This window comes from Enoplosus armatus, chromosome 7 (assembly GCF_043641665.1).
Source record: "Enoplosus armatus isolate fEnoArm2 chromosome 7, fEnoArm2.hap1, whole genome shotgun sequence".
Classification (NCBI taxonomy): domain Eukaryota; kingdom Metazoa; phylum Chordata; class Actinopteri; order Centrarchiformes; family Enoplosidae; genus Enoplosus; species Enoplosus armatus.
Window position 1 is genome coordinate 23,207,175 of NC_092186.1, and position 20,136 is coordinate 23,227,310.

General features: G+C 43.9%; 1 protein-coding gene across 2 annotated transcripts in view; it reads left to right on the forward strand.

Moving 5' to 3' along the window:
• Positions 1–20,136, forward strand: part of LOC139287626 (discs large homolog 1-like protein) — a 97,543-nt gene that overhangs the window by 3,452 nt on the left and 73,955 nt on the right. Inside the window, exons 3-4 of one of the 2 annotated variants that reach the window (XM_070908765.1) lie at positions 136–973; positions 1,446–1,572. In XM_070908765.1, the coding sequence (XP_070764866.1) occupies positions 136–973; positions 1,446–1,572 (965 nt within the window). The remainder of the gene's footprint in view (positions 1–135; positions 974–1,445; positions 1,573–20,136) is intronic. The other variant, XM_070908766.1, reaches the window with a different exon arrangement.

Genomic DNA, 20,136 nt, shown 5'->3' on the forward strand with positions numbered 1-20,136 from the left:
TTTTCAGTCTCTCATTTTAACAGTCACGCGTTCAATCATTCATCCATCCCTTCAATGTGTCATAATCTCATTTACTAATCCACTAAACCCTTCAGTCACTCATCATGGCTCTAATCTCTGCTACTCTCCTTCCAGACATTCAGGAGTACTACGAGTTGACCATCCTTGCTGACAGCAAGAGTTCTCTGACAAAGATTCTCCCTGCCGACAGAAACCTGCTAGCAGAGCTCGCAGCTCAGCCACAGCCTCCCCCTGGTCCCCTGAGCCCCCAAGCTTCTGTAGGATCGTCCGAGCCAAAACCCCTGGCCCCCAAACCCAAGTCAATCAAGTCCCGTGCTCCTCCAACCCCACCGACACCCACAACGAATCCATCTTCCCCAACAACACAGTCCATTACACCCCAGTCACAGTCAGCCAAGGTCAAGTACCGTGCTCCTCTCCCTCCTGTCCAGCCTGGAGCCTCCAAATCATTGGCATCGGAGACTCCTAATCCCTCTTCTCCCTCTGCTGCCACATCCCCTGGAGTCCCAGTGAATGGTGTAGAAACCCCCACTGGCTCCATCAAAAAACCTCCTCGAGTATCACTGAATGGAACAAAGCCACGTCTTACTGCCGCCAATTCTGATGTTTCTTCAGAAAGTTCCACCACCTCGGCCAATCCTCAGAGCTGCTCTGTCTCTCCAGACCTCAACCTGGTGACTGTCTCAGCCCTCGTCTCCAGCACCATCCAAGGCCTCGTGGCTCCAACCAGTCCAGACAGACTTACCTCTACCAGCACCACTCCTAGCACCAGCCCAGGTCTCAACAGAGTCACGGATGTTACCATTATCTCTACAGCTCTTGCGGCCAACAAGTACCCAGGCATAGGCAAAGTCGCTCCCAGCACGAGTCCAACAAGCCCCAACCAGGGAAAATTTACCTTCAGCAGCCCCACAGTTCCTCCAGGGTCTTTGACTACAGGGCCTCATCTGAGGTATGACCAACAAATGAGCATACATTTTGATTGGTAGTAGGGTACATTAGCAAACCAGACTTTACTGACATTTTATAGACTCAAACACTAAAGCAATGGGCAAAGATGTGGACAAAAGAAAAAAACAACAACTATCACTTCTTGTTTGTTGATACATTGAATAAAGATGTGGAGGGAAAAACAGTGGGCTACGAACTATGCTAACTAACTAATTAACGAAACACAAAACCCACTTTAAGAAAGATTTACGTAATCCCTGGTGTTTAAGGCAGTAAAGCTAATAGACTAACACTCTGGATATGGATTAATTCACAACTCTTGTTCAGTCAGTGATAGAAATGAAAAGAATATGCAAATGTCTCTAATTATTATTTTTAATGGGAAACTATTTATGCATTAAATGCCATGCTTTGTATGATGAAAATGTGTGTGTATGTCTGGTGTAGTGGTACAGAGTTGAGTTCACCTCCAGACACCCTCTCTCCTTGATCTCTGTTCCTAGTCCAACCAGCCCTGGGCCAGCAAAAGTCACCTCCACTAGCCTTAGCCACGGTCCAGCCAGCCCCAGGCCAGCGACGCTCCCACTGACCCCCAACAAGGTAAGACATCTGTGGTTGTTTTGTATCAGTGCCTGAGGAAACCTGCAGGAAATCTCTCCACAGTTAATAGCAGAGTATAATACATATTGCCTCCTGTCTGAAGGTGGGTAATATGAGGTTAGATTTTCTCTCCTGAGTCTTAGAGAAACTACTATTTAATGGAAATATGGTCTCTATTATCTCCTTGTACATAGGAGAGCTTGTCTTGTCGCTGGCTAGATTTTCTTGATAATGACATTTTAGTTCCGAAGGGTTTCCTTTTACTGTGTTGCACCACATTTTCTGCCCCCTGCTTGTGCCCAGTTTCTCATTTATGGGTCCGGCTTATGAAGAAATTAGGAGTACACCCATGGAGCTACGACTGAAAATTGTAACTTAATACACCAATACAGAACGTGATGTTTTCATTTCAATTGTGTGGCTGCTTCATGTCTAGCGTATCACTTCTCCTACATGGGAATAGTTTAGATATAGGTCAAACATACTAGTGACAACATGTCTCCTCTTGAACCAGAAAATTGAAAGTCTGCTGGTGGCTGCAGAGAGCAGGGTTAGATGGACAGAGCGTTTATGAAGGATGGCTGTTTGAACATTGGCTTACATTGCATGACATGATCTGACAGGGGGAATCAATTCACTTCACTAACATTTTACTGTCCAGTAGAGTCAGCGGAACGAGCTCAGGGATGGGCGCATGCAACTCGTTTAGTCTTGTTGATCTTGAATTGAATGGATCTGTGTGGTTTGGGCAGTTTGGCCACATGGCTTGCACCGTTTACGCCGTTTCAATCTGCTGCTGATCATGCTGATATTGTTGTGCTTAAGTTGTTTGTCAGCACAGTGCTGTATGTGCATCAGGCGACATTTGTCCCCCCAGCGAAATACTGCTTGTATCGTGTTGGGGTTGGTGCTAACAGGGTACATTCATGTGCTGCTTAGGAGTTCCTCATGAATTAATGAATCCAACAACAACTGGAAACTGGGGGGTTCATTTAGTTGTCTTCTCTCTCGAAATGCACAATATTGAGTTATCAATTTTAACCAGACAAAAAAGACATTTTTGCCAAGTGTTAAGAGACCAAAGTTTGAATGAAATCAAACACATTTTTCGCATTGTCATTGCTCATTTAACCTTAACCATTAAACTGTTTGGAAAAGGCAGGCACTTTCAAAAAAGACTAGCCTCAGGGGATTGGATGAACCATCTGTCTATCACTGTCTATCAAGGGGCTAACTTCAACCAACCAGATCAACAAACCATGTGACGAGAAAAGCTTTCAGTGATGTTCTTTTGCTCCTCTTTCAATGAAGAAATACTCTCCAGTTCTGATATAACTGATGCTACAGTAGCGTCTATGCTAACCTCTGTAGGAGCCAACAGTCGCTGCTCGCTGTCCTAAAGCACTCTAGCTGCATATAGTTCCTCATAGGGCGCTGATGGGGCCGAACCACTGTGGTTCGGCCACAAGCGCATATCTTGAGCCCTGGCAAGACGGATTCTCGCGTGATCTCGCATGAATCCAGCTGCCTCGCAAGGTAATTGCTCATTATCTATTAATCCTGAATTGTGTAGTGAAAGAGATTGCTAGTATTAAATGGCTGTCGATGAAACTGAGACCCAATAATAATGTGCAGACAGACGGGCAGCTTTCTGTTGGCAGCAGTGAGCACCAGGAGAGAACCAACAATGAGTGCAGAGCCAGTGGAGGGTGGGGCCGGACAGAAGTAGAGCAGGACAGGAACAGAAACGGATGTAAAAACGTGTGTATGTGTGTGTTTGTTTTATGCAAACGATTCGGGTGTGAGACATTTCCAGCCCAACTTTCCCATCTCTCGCTGCTCCGCTGGTCTTGTATAGTATGTGTAGTACAGTATATTGTAAGGTTCCAAATCCAGCGGCAATTGTGATGATGTTGTGTATCTCGAAAAAGACCAGTACCCTGAGTGAGTGAAATCTCTGTGTGAAGCTTCAGGGTGCACATGGAGCTTTAACTTCGCCAATATCCGCCGTCAAAGTTGAAAGTAGAGCATCCATTGCTATGCCGCTGTTACTGTTCACTTAGTCTAACCCCCTACTTCTGCCAAACAGAGACTGACCTGATAAAGCAGCAGAGAGTGGTGTGTGTGTGTGTGTGTGTGTGTATGTATTTGTGTGTGTGCTTATGTCTGTGTATGCACGTCTGTCTGTGTGAGTGTTTGCCTGTGCATCCATGTGTATGCGTTTCTGCGCCTGTCTCTGCATGTTTGCCTTTCTGTTTTTTTTTTTTTGTGTGTGTGTGTGTGTGCCGAGTGTGTCCTGCTCCTCGTGTGCGGATATATATATTCTGAGCCATGCACTTTTTGAGGTCAAAATGTGGCTACCAGCTGCCATAGAACGAAGACAGCAGCTGGAAAACAAGAGGGCGGGTGGAGGTGCACCGGGACAGCTGCCATGTTTCCGAGTCGGCCTCTATTTTAGCGGAGAAGCCCATCGCTGGCTGCTCTGATGAAAGGACAGGTGGAGAGGTGGAAAGGGAGGAGAGAGAGATTGAGGGATGAAAGAAGAGGATGAAAAGGAGGAGACAGAGACGGGCAGACGGCAGAAGGATGTCACCGGCAGCAACAAGCGGCTGAGTGGTGGAACGGGAAAGTTGCGGCTGGAAGATGTTTCGGTGAAAGTTTGCCGGTCGGACTGGTGAGGATGGACTGCATCTGTATCCTCACTACCAAGGTGAGACGCAGGAGGAGCGCAGATTAGAGACAAACAAATCAGGGCAACAGGGTGAGACAAGTGTGGACGTACGGCCTCGGGTCACGTTTTCTGGTAACTAAATGATCAGGGTGTCGTGATCAGAGTCCATCATCCGTTCATTAATCCATAACAACCGCCTCTTTCATTTTTATGTGGAAATGGTGTGTGAATGGTGTGCTAAGCTTTGGATGTGCCAGATTTCCTCATGTGATCTTTCTGATTATAAACTGTCGCCATGGTAGCATGCTTTTTTAATGGAAAAGTGAGACCCTGCAGTCCCTTGGGGGATTCCGCAGAACAAATACAAATGAAACATTTCACAATAAAGCACGGGCTCAGTAAATGATGGCAAACTACGTGCACCTGCTCACAATTAGCCATATCAGATTGGTGACTTAAGTCGCTTACTGCACAGATGCTGCACTTTGTGAATGAACAGGCTATAAGGCGGTATCTTACAGGAACAGGTTGTGCTCTAGTGAAGCGACTCTAATGGGAATGCCGAGCTGACGGTCTGACAACATGTGACACCCGGAGAGACAGGAAACTGGGTTGATAGGACGCACACTTCAAAAGACCAGCTATCTGACTGGCTGGCTGGCTGTGTGGATAGCTGGCCGACTCACTGGTTGACTGACCGGCTGACTGGTCTCAAGGCAGGGGAGCGTTTTTAACACTTGGCTAAAAACAAGGCTGGCAGCGTTAAACACATACATCACGCACGCATGTGCATGCTCAGAAATGCATGGCCCATTTAAAAGCAGCAGAACCAACGAGGGCTGGGATGAGCTCCAGCTCCCCGCGACCCTGCACAGGATAAGTTGGTATGGACAATATGTGGATGGAGGATTTAACTGATAAAGTTGCCGTCATTAGAAGGTGAGTGAAAGTTACAGAAACTGTTGGATGCAGCCCCCACACACAATTCTGACATCAGAAAGGCATGAGGGGAGGTGGGTTTCAGAGACTGTTTGACGACCTTACAAACACTTTTTCTTTGTTGAAGTAAGAACAAAACCAACTAAAGGAACTAATAATGTGTGTGTGAGAGAGAATTATACTGCAGATCTTTGCTGTAAATTCTCATCAGTTGTTAGACTTGCCGCTACATCTCACATTGTTCTTCCAGGCTGCAAAGTTTTAGACTAGACTAGACCACACCACCTGATCCTGATCCTGCATGTTCAAAAAGTAGCACTTTGCCCTGAGATTCTTGTGGTTGTATCATACATAGTTAAGACATCCAATGCGTGGTTAAATCCTAGTTTAAGCTTGGTCTTGGGACACGGCTCAGTTTTTGGCGGTCTGGCCTTCATTCAAACTTTGACTCTCAGTCTTGATTGCGCTTATTCGTGGACTTGTCTTGAACTCTACTTAGGTGTTTGCGCCACATTATCAACTTGATGGACAAGCACTTTTGGCCACTGGGTCGCCCTGCCAGCTTAGTAAGAAATACTGTCCTGCAGCGAGTTCATGAGCTCGCTTATTAGCTATTAGGAGCAAGACCTTCTGTCATGCTGGCAAACACGGGGATTGTGAGTTTGAGACTGGACAGGGAATCAAACTCTCATTAGCATGAGTGACTATTGCAAAGCTGTAAATTCTACCCAAAAGGCCCGATTACAATACAACAAAGCCTTAGAAAGAAACTGTGCGGTCTTTTAAGTCGAAGGGATCTGGCGAAGTGCGAGAGGAGGGAGACACACACACGCACACACACACACACGTCATACACACACGTCACACACGTCACACGCACAAGTCTGCAGTCTGTTGGCAGATATGCAAACAGAGTGCAGGATTCCATCTCACTTCATTTGGTTAATCTCGTTTATCTCATTAAGATAATGGATTAGAAAACAGAGGGTGTTTCCTGAGCCCTGAGACTGCTAGATTACTGTTGGAGGATGTTTCATCCTCTCTCATCCTGCTTGATTCATTTCTTCTTCCCATCGCCCACCCTGACCCCCTTTGACTCTTTCACTATGTGCATTCTGTGAAGTGCATAAGAAATACCTAAATGCACTAGTTAACGGGACATCTAATCTTCTAAGATATCCCCTGGGTTGATCAGAGACGCATTTGGTTACCTTAACAAGAACGTTATACGAAATTCAATGAGTTTCCACTGCGCACACATATAGATACCAGGAAGTGCAGGCCAATCTAGCAGGTTGCAAGCACCTATAATCATGACATAAATATGAAGGTTAAATCTTACATTATAGTACTCATGGATGTATGTAATAAAATCCTTCAAATATATATTCAGTAGCATCTATGCTTGTGGAGATTGTTGCCAAACAAAGTATGTGGATTTTACTTTCTATTGATATTCTCTTCTCTGTCTGGTTTTAGCACTGTGCGATTGTTGTTTGGTCTTACTGAGTGTCACCGGCCTCCCATGCTCCATGAGAGCAAGAGTCTCTCCTAAGAGGCTTACCTTAGGCTGCTAATAGTCTTTACAGAGGTGGAGCTATTTTAGGATGGACAAAGAGGAGAAAAGAGAGGGGGGAAAAAAAAATGAGAGAGAGACACACAAAGACCGGAGGAAGGGGAGAGATCAAGTATGAGAGCGAGTCCATGAGCACGGGTTCCTCGCACACCTACCCTTTCTGGGTTATTTTACGGGATTTTGCCGGAAAACTCCATGTCACAGCGTTCCACCTATCCGTGCGTCTGTGCAACTGTCCAGCTGGCACTGTGGTGTAACTGTGAGGAGGGATCACGGCAAATTAATCAACGCAGAAGGCATGAGGGGAGAGGAGAGGAGGGAGAAAACTTCCCCAGCAGCTCCGGGGCCATTGAGCCCAGAGCTATGTATTTGCAGTAGGACTATCACAGTAATGTAGGACTGCCATCACAGGTTAGCTCACTTCATGACACCCTCTGCGAAAGGTTAAACGTCCATCTCAGCTCTGTTAGATCCACACCTGTTGTGAAGAACTGGACTAAGTCTGTAGGTCTTTGGAGAGCCCTGCCTGTAGTAGGGCTGACACCCACTGGGCCAGCACGAGGGACACATGTAAAGATGGACCGTCGCAACTCTGCATCCTCAAACAATGTAATGTATCTTCACTTACTTAAACTCATTCTCTGACTCACCTGCTGTTCTTAGGTGTGGTTCACACAGAAGAGTGTCTTGTAGTTATGGTAGAGAGTAGCAAGGCCAACTGAGGTCAACTCAATGTCAGTAATGAATGACCAGCAGACCACTACTATTGTGTATTAATGTGTGGTGTATGGAAAGTCATAGTGCATAGTTTGGTGCATTTTCTGTTAGCTCTGTGTTTTTGCATTCACAATTTGGGTCGGTTTTGAAGCTTGTTTACAATCAAACAAAGGTGTGTGTGTTTACATACTGTGTACACATGTAAGGCACATGATCTGTGAGCCTTGCGTAAATACACCACCACGAACGAAACATAAAAACACTGTGCAAAAAAACGTCCTGTTTTTTTCTTTCTCAGAATTTTGCAGTGGTGGAATTTAACTAAGTACATTTACTCAAGTCCCATGCTTAAGTACAATTGTGAAGTACTTAGTAGTAGTAGTATTTCCATCTACTCCACCACATTTCAGTGGGGAATATTGTAACTTTTACTCCAGCGTATTTGTTTGACAGCTTTAGTATTTACCCTTCAGATTAAAATTTTAAAAACACGATCATCTTCTAAAATAGTATTGTGGTTTCAGTGTGTGGTGGAAACAGTGATTTCCAAGCATTTTACCTCAGTGTCTCCTTGCCACATTTCAAATGTCTATGATTTGTTAGCAGCAGTTCCACCAAAGAGACATTTCCCCCCTAAACTTCTCAGACGGTTATATTTAAATAACAGTTTCAGACTAAAAATGGTCAAATCATCCAATCTAATATATATAACAGCAAAATCTAAAAGATTCAGAGTGTTTTTCCGTCTTTTCCTCTCCCATGAATCATCTGACGACTCCCAAGATTTATCTTGTGACCCCTTGGAGGGGCCCAACCCCTAGGTTGGTAACCACTGGACTAAACTAGCTGACTGTATATAAAGTAGTTGAAACGAGCTCCGCCTCAATCTGCTACAACAGTAAAATGCTACTTACACTATTGATGCATCAGTGGGGGGGCTGGTTCTCTGCAAAACGAGTACTTTTACTTTATATATTATATCTATATTTATATATATATAAATAAGTATCTACAATACTTATTTACTTAGAATTTTAAATGCAGGACTTTGACTTGGTGTGCAATGGTGTATTTTTACATTTTATTATTTTATTGGTGCTGAGTCTTCCATCACTGGTACTTAGCCAGCATCAACCTGTTTCAATCAAAGCCCGTCTTAGGCAAAGTACAGGTTGGCACCCACACATATCAGCATTACAGGCGCCTCCAAAATCATCTTGGAACAAGAAATGTGTCACATCCTTCTGAAAGACTGTGATCCAGTCCCTGATTCTTTTCTTGGTTCAGAGGTGCTCGGAATCAAGGGGGTAGGCTGACAACCAAGAGGAGCCAGGTAATTAAGAGGAATTAGTCCAGGGCCAGAGGTTATGCCTTAAACATTAATGATAGCTGCCCGCTAAATGCCCCAGTCCCTGCCCTGGTTACCCAGCTACTTCTCTTCTGAACTTCACAGGCTAACCACAGTTGAACACTAAACTCCACTAACTTTACTCATTCACACTGACATTGACCACAAAGGAAAACATGTCCCTATGTTTAACAAAGGGACGAGAGAGCCAGTTTAACTAGGACACTTTAACCCCACTGCTTTGCTTTTCTTCGTTTGTTTGGTCAATTCCTTGCAGATAGGTAGATTTAATAACCTCCAGGTCATGGGTGAATTAATTTGAAAACGTTTCAGCGAAAATGTTTCAGATATCTCCACAGAAGATTGTATAATGTGTCTGGAAACCCAAGTTGTAGCAACTTTTTTTTTTTTTTTACGGCCCTGACCCTTGAAGGTAGGGTGAGACGCCGGTCGTCACAGTGAGTTAGCAGTAGTTAAATGCATTACTTTGATGCAGGCCTGGAGACAACATAACTATAATAAGATTAGGTCTAGACAAAATCATAACAACTTAGCATACAAATGATAGTAATATGTGTGGCTTGCTGCATTTTTTTGAGGGTCCTTTCCATGAAAAAGGTACCTACTTACCTACTGTGGTAAGTTACAACGCCTGACTATCTTCTTTTGTGTTCTCCTTGCTCATTATTTCCAAAATTATAAAATGGATCTAATCACACAGTCCGATATCAATGGTTGGTACAATAATTGAATATAACGGCTATGATGTCTAACGCTTTTACAGTTTAGCATCACTTTGTGGCAAAGGGGACACGTAGTCAAACATAGTCACTTAAACTGGCTAACTGTTTTTCAACCTAATTCCATCCAAGTCCACATCCCTGAAACCAAGCCAAATCCGGAAGCCATGCACAGGCAAGAGCCAGCTCACATTTGGCTATCAGGTCTTAGACCTCAGCCACCATCAGCCCAATTTGGCTGGTCACCAGCGTCAACTGTGGATGCCTAGGACTTGCCAGTGCTTGTCTCTGAAAAATAAATCACCTCGGTGGGGCCGATGAGCCCCATGAACAAGAGTAGTAGTAGTAGTAGTAGTGGCAGTTTGTGATGAAGGCTGTCGTTCAAAAACAAAAAAACAAAAACAAGAACTGCTGTCAGCAGATGTGTTTCGGTGTTTTTAACAGGAACAGGAGATCGGTTAGCTTCGTGGCCTCCTCTTTTTCAGTCACTTGTTTGTTGGTCCTGGTGACTTTGCAGCATTTGCCTTTTCAGCAATCTATTGTCCTGGTTAACAGGCTGGCAAGTTAACATTAAATTGTTCCGCCCATGTCATGCCTAAATACAGCCAGAGCAGCTAATCCCATTAAGCAGACGACTAATCTCTGTGGACCTACACACACACATACACACACACACACATTTATACAGAGATACCAAATTACAGTATACACACACACACACACACACACACACACACACACACACAAACGACAAGCAGTCAACTGAGTTCATTTCAGGTCACTTTGGTAACATTGATTTTTAAGAGGGGGAAATTAAACAGCTTAGAATCAGCAGTGCTCTGTGACCCCATGACCCTTGCCTGTCAGGATAGTTTAGAGAGTAGATCGGGACAATTCTAGATGTGTGCTGTGAGCCAAAAAGATTAAAAACGTTGACCTTTTCCCTTTTACCTTGTACTGCTCTGTAGTGCTGCCAGCAGTATAAACGCAACAGTTGCCGTAGTAATTGATGATTTGTTAGATTAACAGTGGAAAAGCTTAAGATCATTTTGTCCTTAAGTGACCCGTTTTCACGGCCAGACTCTGGTTATTTTTTGTAAAATAATCAAGTAATACTTTTTTTCTTCTTTTTTTTTTTAACAAAAACGAGTTTTGTAGAGACTCCAATGTATTACTGCTGTTTTATGCAGCATTTGTATGCACATATATGTTACTACAGCTCATATAGACCCTCTAGAAGAACTTAATAAGATACTATAATCCCCTACGTATCCTTACATTTTCTCTCTTAATGCCAGCAAAAAACTTTAAAGAAAAAATACAACTTTATGGTAGATATGATTGAGATAAAATGCATATTGTCCAGGTGCTGCTGTGTCTGTGTTTTGCCACATAGTGGCGCTGTATGTATGACAAACACACCAGCATGTTGGGTGTTCAAATTGATGTTCTGGAGAGACTTGACACTCCACTTTTGCTATTTGTCTCTTGAAGTTAATTACCATGAAGTATTCAATACATGACAGTCCATTAATGGGAGGACCCTCTAACTTTTCTTCTGCACAGCTGATATTCGTAGCCGCGAGGTTTCAGCGGGAGTCAGTGTGTCCTTGCACACGGCATTTCAGAGAGAGTGAGGAAGATATTTACATGGAGGAAAGATTCACTCATGCGGAAACTGAACGCACAGCTGGGGAAATCTGACCACGTGGCCATACTTGAAATGTTGATGTATGGAGTCATTTGTGATTGGTCACTGGGTAGAACGGAGAATCCGCCCCGATTGGCGAGTAGTGAGTGTATGAGGTTACCACATACAAATACACACAGCGTAGTTATTTCTGTGCTGGCTGACCTACTAATGTTAACATGTAGTGCATGCCTGCTAGGCTCATGATGTAGCATCCTCTGTCTCTCTCTCTCTCTCTCTGTGTGTGTGTGTGTGTGTATGTGTCTCTCTCTCTCTCTCTCTCCTCCGCTTCTATCTCATTCATTCCTTTATTTCTTTATTCTTCCTTCCTTTCTTTCCCGTCGTCTTTTTCTTTCTTATAACATTTCACTCTGCATCTTTCAGTCATTTGGTGTGTGGTGTCACATTTTATCTTTACACTCACATTATGTTTTATTAGCCATATGAGCCAGAACGCCTGTGGCTATCCCAGATGTATGAATGTATTTGTGTCTGTGTGTGTGTGTGTGTGTGTGTTTACATGTGCAGGATCGCCATCTGTTCTTTGCCAAACACAGAGGACTCATATAGCCGGTCTCAGGACAGCTAGCTTATCACACAAGCCAAGACGTTTGGACGGGCAGTTGACCCAAAGCTGACTCTTGGAAAACATAAAAATAACTCCTAGATTTATTCTGGAAGAATCCAATTAGAGGTTCCTGTATAAAATCCCAGAACCAAAACATGTCAGAAAAGATCATTTTCTTAATAATATGCCCCTTTTTATATTGTCAGGCATCCCTTGAACCTGTATACATTTTATGAGAGCTCTGACATTTACCCTCCTAAACCCTCCTGGGGAAAAAAAACTCTTAGGCCCACAGTTAGTGTTTATTAGGGTAGTCGGCCTCAAGGTTTGAAGCGTGATATTCAGGATGTGCTTACATGTGTAAGTTTATGCATAAGAAGGTTTTTGAAGAAGTCCCTGCTGTGCCCAGAATGCTATTTCATGTCATTGCATTATTTATATGACTTGTCTACCTGCATCAACTTCTAGACTTAATTGGCTCCTTCAGGCTTGTAATCTGTGCATCTTTTATCTCCGTACAGTTGGAAAGCCTTCTAAAAATAATTTCTCATTACTGATTACCAGCTTTAAATGTAACTCGAGGCATAGTCTTGGGTTGTGGATTGATTGCTTTATCAGTAGACTTATGAAATGACTTCAGAGACCTCTGTATAGTATCAGCTTTTCTCTCCCCTGCCCCCCCACTTTTCCATTCCATCTTTCAGTATTTTTCCCTGCCTACCCCCCCGCAACCCGTCAGTGACCTTAAAACCACCCTCTGTTTGCTTGTTCCCCTCGCCTCTCCCTCTGCTTTCTCGCACATCGTTTCCCCCTCTGTGTCGTCTTCTCTCTCATGCTGCGTTGTTTGTTTTCCAGTCGAGGTGAGAAGACCGAGACAACCACAGGGAGACTACTGTGTGTGTTTGGGTCCGTGTGTCTGTGTGCGCGATGGTCCAGATGGCCCAGCCGTCAGCATCAAGAGCCCCGGCTGAAGAGTGCGCTTTGACTTGTTTGACTTCTTCTGCCCTTTATCTCCCATACTGTACATCCTCTCCGCTCCTCTCAAGCCCCAGATCGCAGATAAAACAGTGAGCACCTAACTCAAGAAACAATGCCCCAATTTCGCGTTGTACAGCTAACATTTATTTTTGTAGAAATCAGTTGACAGTCAATGACAGTTGACATTGTGAAGTTCACATAGATAGCATGTAAACGAATTCCCCCCAAGTTAAATTCACTCTCTGTTGTCGTCACAATGTGTTAAATGTTTGGCCAGATATGTAAGTAAGAGCCCAATATGTGATTATCTGTGACCATCTAGGTGCTAAAGTTAGTGACTCGGGATTTCTTTGTCAAATGTATAGTTTGGCAGTCATCTTTGAGTTTAATAAAGCTATCGTAGCAGTGTGTAAATTGTATTTACTGTAATATTTACAGTAAATACCGCTGGAAACAGTAGCCTAGTGTTATGTGCTGTATATTAATATATGCTAGAACTTTTTTTTGTAATGAAATCAGTCATCAGGTGTTAAATAGGCTCAGTCACGTTTGTTAGTTCAGCCGGATAAAGTCTTTGGCTGCCGTTAAAGAAGACCGTTTTGTACACAGTTCACGATTTCACCATTAATAACACTGGATACAAAGATGATGTCCTGCCAGTAACTTACACCTAAGGCCATGCTCAGCCTGACTAAAAAGAAAAAAAACGCAGCCCCCTCATTCATTTTAATCAGGCCAGTCCGGCGATGCAGCAGTGGTGCCAACACCGAGGGCTCCAGCAAAAGTCATCCACGAAGGCGCTGCCGTGGCCAATCAAATACATGCAAGCACGCCTTTGTTGGCAGATGACTTTGTAACGTAAACGGTGTGTACTGCTTACCATGCGATCGTTGTGGCAAAAAGATTAAATAATTGCTATGTTAACTTTCCAGACCTGTAATGTCCTGTTTCAGAGTATTACAGAGTGTTTTTGGTGCTTGATAAGCCTTCATACTCAAACTGGACTTCCTGGATCATGCACGTGTCACCGCCGTGTGAAGCAACACGCCCCCACCAACAGGGCCCCGCTGCTTATACCAATATTTTGGCAAACTGTGGCATCTCAGTTAGTGTGCATGGGACACCCTCCTTTGTGGTATTTTTATGCTGCCCAGTGCTGGTTTAATGGGAACGTTGATGAGTTTTTTTTTACAGCGTCTCTGCCCCTCTCTGATCACGCGTCCCGGTCACCTGTTGTTTAAATGGCTCAATGCCAAAGTTGTCGTCCCGCCGCCAGCACAATAACAACGCTGCGTTCAAATGTCAATTGAACAAGCCACCCCGCTAATGTGTGAGTGTGTGTGTGTTTTGGGAGATAATGGCTTTTGACTCTTGGTGATGTAACAACATTGTCTCTGCCTCACTCTTTATGTCTCTCTACCCCTCTCTCTCTCTCTCTCTCTCTCTCTCTCTCTCTCTCTCTCTCTCTCTCTCTCACCAATGTTATATTTGGTCAGTTCAATCTTCAGTAGCCCGTATAATACTGAACCCTTAACCCCCTCCCCCCCACACTCTCTCTGTGTGTGTGTTTACTGTTGTATGACTATACAAAGCTGAGCATCACTGCAGCAGGTAGAGAGAGAGAGAGAGAGAGAGAGAGAGAGAGAGAGAGAGAGATAGGGGGACACTAGAGAGACGACACATTTTAATCCTCCCTCCACCTCTGGGTGCAGGTCTCTCCTTCTCTTTCTCCTTCTTTCTTTCTGTCTCTCATTGATCTTGCTGTTGAGAGGCGGGCCAAGAGAGGCAGTGGAGCGAAGCGAGGGAGAGTGAGCAAGCCAGGGAGGGAGAGAGAGACACAGACAGAGAGAAAGAAAGCAAGAGAGAGAGAGAGAGAAAAGGGGAGCGATGAACGAGAGAGGCACACACTCACACAGATAGTGAGAGAGGAGACAGAGGACTGGGACTGCTGCTGCAGAGGAGGACAAGAGAGACCACATCCACACTGACACTCACACATGCACACACCTACATGCACACACACATCCAGTCATTCATGCACACACACACACACACACACACACACAGACTGACCCACAAATGCTGACGACAACAACAACACACTGAGCACACAAACACAAACACATGTGCTAACACATTCCGACACACACACTGACGGACAGTGACCATGTTGCTCCCTGCATCCTGACCAGCTATGAGGATTACACAGATGAAGATGATGATGAAGATGAGAGCGATGAAGAGTGAGAGAGAGAGGACGCCGGCCTGCCACAGCTGAGGACCGTAGCCAGGCGGTGGGGGGGTGGGGGGGTGGTGGTGCTGGGGGGCGGTGGGGGCCGGCAGAGTGGGGGGATTGTGGGACGGGATGGAGCGCGGTTGATAGAACACATGCATGTGCATGTGTGTGTGTGAGTGTGTGTGTGAGTGTGTGGATGTGTGTGAGTGTGAAATGTGTGCATGAAGACCAGGATATGCCCCCCCAGCGCGGGACCAGCTAGCTAACGTTAGCCACATGTTGTGCCACTGCAAAGTAGCATGCACCAACAACACCATATCTCTGATGTTTGGATGCAAGGTAGGTAGAGAGCTTTGTGTGTTTGTGTGTGTGTGTGTGTGTGTGTGTGTGTGTGTGAGTGAGAGAGAGAGAGAGAGACGTGCAGGGGGCAGAGGTAAAGTAATGGACAGTAAGAGGGAGACACCGAACAAGGCAAAATGTGCTGAGAGAGACAGAAGGAAAGAGGTAATGACTAGGCTTGTCAAGGGACTCTGGGTTGAGGTAAACTAAGGTGAGAGTTGGTAGCCGGCAGGAGAGAGAGAGAGAGAGAGAGAGAGAGAGGTCCCAGCTGTGTGTGTGTGTGTGTGTGTGTGTGTGTTTTGTTAGAGAGGTCGAGAGACAGGGAGAAAGAAAAGCAGGTTTGTGCTCTGCTGTCTGGTTTCATGCTACAAACTCCACAGCCAGTTTATCGCCCGCATCTTCATCGTAAGCCCCGTTGCTGCAGCTATGGTATCTGATGCATCCTCATTCATTTGAATTCACCACCAAAAGTTAGTTAACTGTTTGGCGAATATGCCACGCGTGGAATTAAATTACAGAGAGAATGTAACTTAATGTTAGGTATAAATACCTTCATACACTTATTGAATTAATTTTGATGTCCTTGGTAAATGTTGGTCTTTTGAATACATTATGTTTGGTGCTTGGTTTTGGGCTACAACTAATGATTTGTTTCATTATAGACTAATCTGTCAGTTATTTCAGTGATTGATTATCAATTTAGCCTGTTAAAATATCACAAAGCGATGAAAAGTAGTCATAAACTGTTTCTGTTCTATTTGGTGGTGAGGATTGGTAGCCTCCGTATTGCATTGTTTCTGTTAGATATTCCCAAAGTTAAGGAAACACTTTCCACAGCCTCCATTGTTTACTGTCACATAGAGAAGCCAAATATCTCAGTATTATGTTAAATGTGTCCAAACACAAGCTGCTTTCAACGAACTCTAAGCCGAAATAAGATGCAGTCGAATGTTAAAATTATTATTTAAATCAGAAAGATCAAATGATAAGTTCCAGGAAAAGGTAATTTCCATTTACCTACCAGTTTTCTGTCTGTAATAATTTCTGTCTGTTTTCTTTCTATCTATATATATATATATATATATAGATATATATTGTATCTCCATGTGCATTCGTGTTAGTGCTGTGGATAGAGTAGCACTGTTGCAAAGAAGATCTTGGACTCAAACTTGTCAGCCAGTTGGGGCTTGGGGAGTTTGCATGTTCTTCCTGTGTTTACATTGGTGCTCTGCTATTCTTTGCATAGTCAAAGGACATGAAAGTTTAGGTCAACTGGAAGCTCTGCATTGTATGTGCTGTAGTTCTGTGACAACCCCTTTGGTTCCGCAGGTAGAAAATAGATGGATGGGTCATGTTATGTGTCTCTAACCCATGTGTTTGTTTGGTTAGAAATAAGATTCCTCTGCACATCTGTCTCCCTAGTAAATCCATATTCTAGCAGTTGAAGCGGCCTTAAATCCACAGCCATCCCATTGTTAATGTGAAAACTGTGGCCTCTTGACAGGTCTTTGGCCCCCCCTGATCCATTATTAAATTAATATCACCATATCCCTCACGAGTATGCTCGCTAATAACAAAACATCAGGCCTTGCTAAGTGAATGAGCTTAGGCTGAAATATGCGATCATCATCCTGCAAAGTACTGTGAAACTGTTGAGTGGAAAATCAACACATGAAATATTCAAGTTCCACTCAAGTGCTTAAGGAACTGTGCCTTTGATGTGGAGGAACTGTTGGTACACTGTGCTGCATCTTTGGATAGCCATTAAACACACAGCTAACCCAAAAATGGCTTCTTAAATGGGTCTATAAACTTAACCAAATAGCGCAGTGAAAACTGGACATGAGCTTGTGCAACTGGGTGAGAGAAAAGGGCAATACATTTATTTTGATACATATACATCTCACTGATTTGAATTGAAAGAGGGTGAGACAGAGAGAGATGCACAGTACTGTAATATAAGGAGATACAGTAGGACCTTTGGACTGTCTGTATCTGTGTATGTGTGCATGTTGCCGTTGCGCAGTTCAGCAGTTAGGCCATTATAAACTGTATGGACTTCACTTCTGTCCTATTAGATCACCTCACCATGACAGCCTGTTAGATAGAGTCGGGCCGAGAGACAACTGCTAGGCTGGAGCTATAGAAAGAGAGAGAGAAAGAGTCAACACGAGAGTGTGACACCCGGTTTTGCCCTCCGCATAGCATAGCTGGCGAGGGCAACGAGTGAGTGTGTCCTGGGGATATTAAGAAGTTGCTCTGTAGATGGGAGTTTTGAGATATGTGTGTGTGTTGGTCAGCTATCATCATCCGTTCGCAGACTCGGCTTGTGTGTGTTGTAAGGGAACATGCTCGTATTTCCACGTACCAGGAATGTCTGGATCGAGGCAATACTTAGCTTGGCTCACTTGCACCTTGTTTGTCGCCCTAGTTCTCTTCTGGATGCATCGTTTTGTCCACATCTTGCTTTGGAATATTGAAAACGAATCCACAGTAGTGCAGAAAAATGACCCACTTTTGTCAAAGCGGGAGTTCTCAGTCAATCACTAATCTTGCGAACAAGGAAGTGTTGCCTTTGCATTGGCACAACTAAATGAACACAATTAAAGTAACCATTTCACTGAAGTGAATAGCTCTAATGGCATGGCAAAAGAGAAACACTCACTGTCGCTGTCTTGCGCGGGGTGACGGACTTTTCAGTAATCCTCAGTGTTAAGTTTATGTAACTGAGGATATTTGAACTGTATTCAACATTTGTAACTGTCTGCTGAAACAGGGAAAACCGCTCAGTGTTCGGTAACAGTTTGCTGGATTTGCTGAACATCACATTTTGTATATATATTTACCGATCTTCCACGCAAATTGGCCAGTTGGGGGGGGGGGGGTTACTTACTGCTGAACCTTACTGTACCTTGTGTGTTATGCACAGCCAGCAGTGAAGTGTGGACATGCTGTTCATCAGTGTACATAATAGTGTTTACAAATGTGGCAGACTGGAGTTAGCAGCATGTCGTTATGCAGTAACGGCATTACATATACATGAGGAGTCCATCTAACGTTACATGGTATAATAATGTTGATTCTGGGGTACCAGGGCAACAGCTGCTAAATACTGGCACACTATGCTATGTTGCAGGAAATGCAGTTTCCAGAATGGAATATCCATTGCTGAGGCTGTTTTAAGTGCCTGACAAGACAAATCAAACACACCTTAACTAGGTCAGAAATTTCAACACATTCAAAATAGATGAATATGTTCCTCTGCTCCTGCTCAGGTCTGCGTATTTTTACTGACTGAAGCCTTGGGTTCCTCTTCCTTCGAGGTTTAAACTTTTCTGCTCTTCCTTAAACACATTTAAACCGTCAGATCACACGTTCCAGATTTAATTGAGATATTTTGTGATAAACTTTCAATTTAAAATGACTTGCCATGCCATGTTATGGTACTTGTTTTCACCACATTTGCTTCTGAATGATTCATTTCCTGTTTTTTTTGCTGTGCTGTTTTTTTTTCTGTTTATACTTCCAGTTGTAAGTTTTAGAAATTTAAAGAACATTTCCAGCTTTTTGTTGATCTTAGGTTTTAATTCCACTGGTCAAGTTTTTTTTTAAAAAGTCTGAATTTTAGCTTTCTAAAAACTGCTCCTTCTCTAGCAACTCTGCACCGTTCCATTATATTACACCACCATATAGTATTGGGCATGTGCTGAGAGACTGGTGTGATGGAACAAAAAAAGAATTAAGGAATCAAAACATGCACTGGATATTTGGTTAGAGGGAAACAGAATTTCTGAATAATAGATTGTAGTTCAGAAGATTTTAATCATACTGTGGGTGGGAAAGGATATGTGGCGATAATGCACATACAGCTGATATGATTTAGCGTTCGGCTGACTTGATATTATTAAATCATTTGTATTTGCGACTGTCACGTTGTCATTGTTGCTAAATTAATCTGGTCATCAGCTGTTCTCTGAGGTTCTTGCTTTGGCACTGAGTACTTTTTCTACTTCATGCCAATAAAGCATGAGAGAGAGCGTGATGTGGGAGACAGAAAGAATGAAAAGATGCAGAGAAAGAGAGAGAGGGAGAGAGATGAAGGCACGTGTGTGTGTGTGAGAGAAGTCCCTTACGGCAGAGGATCCCCTGCTCTTTCATATCTCACCAAGCGTGACTAAGGCCTGGCTTTACTCTGACACACACACACACACACACACAGATACAAACTAACACATAGACATGTACTAGGATGCTGAATCTGCTCCCAATCTAGTCACGTTTCTCTGGCTACGCAAGACTGGCTGACACACTAACACATGACAGCAACAGTGTGCACGTGTGTGTTCCTGTGTGTGTGTGTGTGTTTTAATGTTCAGCAGGCTTTCTGCAGGCACAGTCCTGATTAGGAACGCTCGGCTCTTGCCAGTCGAGCAAGCAGAAACGCGCACACACACACACACACACACACAAACACTGTGATGTAGAAACAGACATATTTGGTGTCTCTGTCCATTCATGCATTAATTCATTCAGAGGTGTTCTTGTGCCATGTGAAAATCAAACGCCAAATATAGGATTATGGCTGACTTTGTGTGTGTGTGTGTGTGTGTGCATGCGTGTGAGTGCAGAGGGCAGCAGCAGCAGTGTTGTGACAACAGTGTGAGCCAAGGTCTCTTCAGGGTCTTAGTGCCTGGCTGTTCAACTGCCGCTTTGAAGACTATTTTGAGGCATTTCTGGCTAATTAGCGAGTCGACAGTGAATG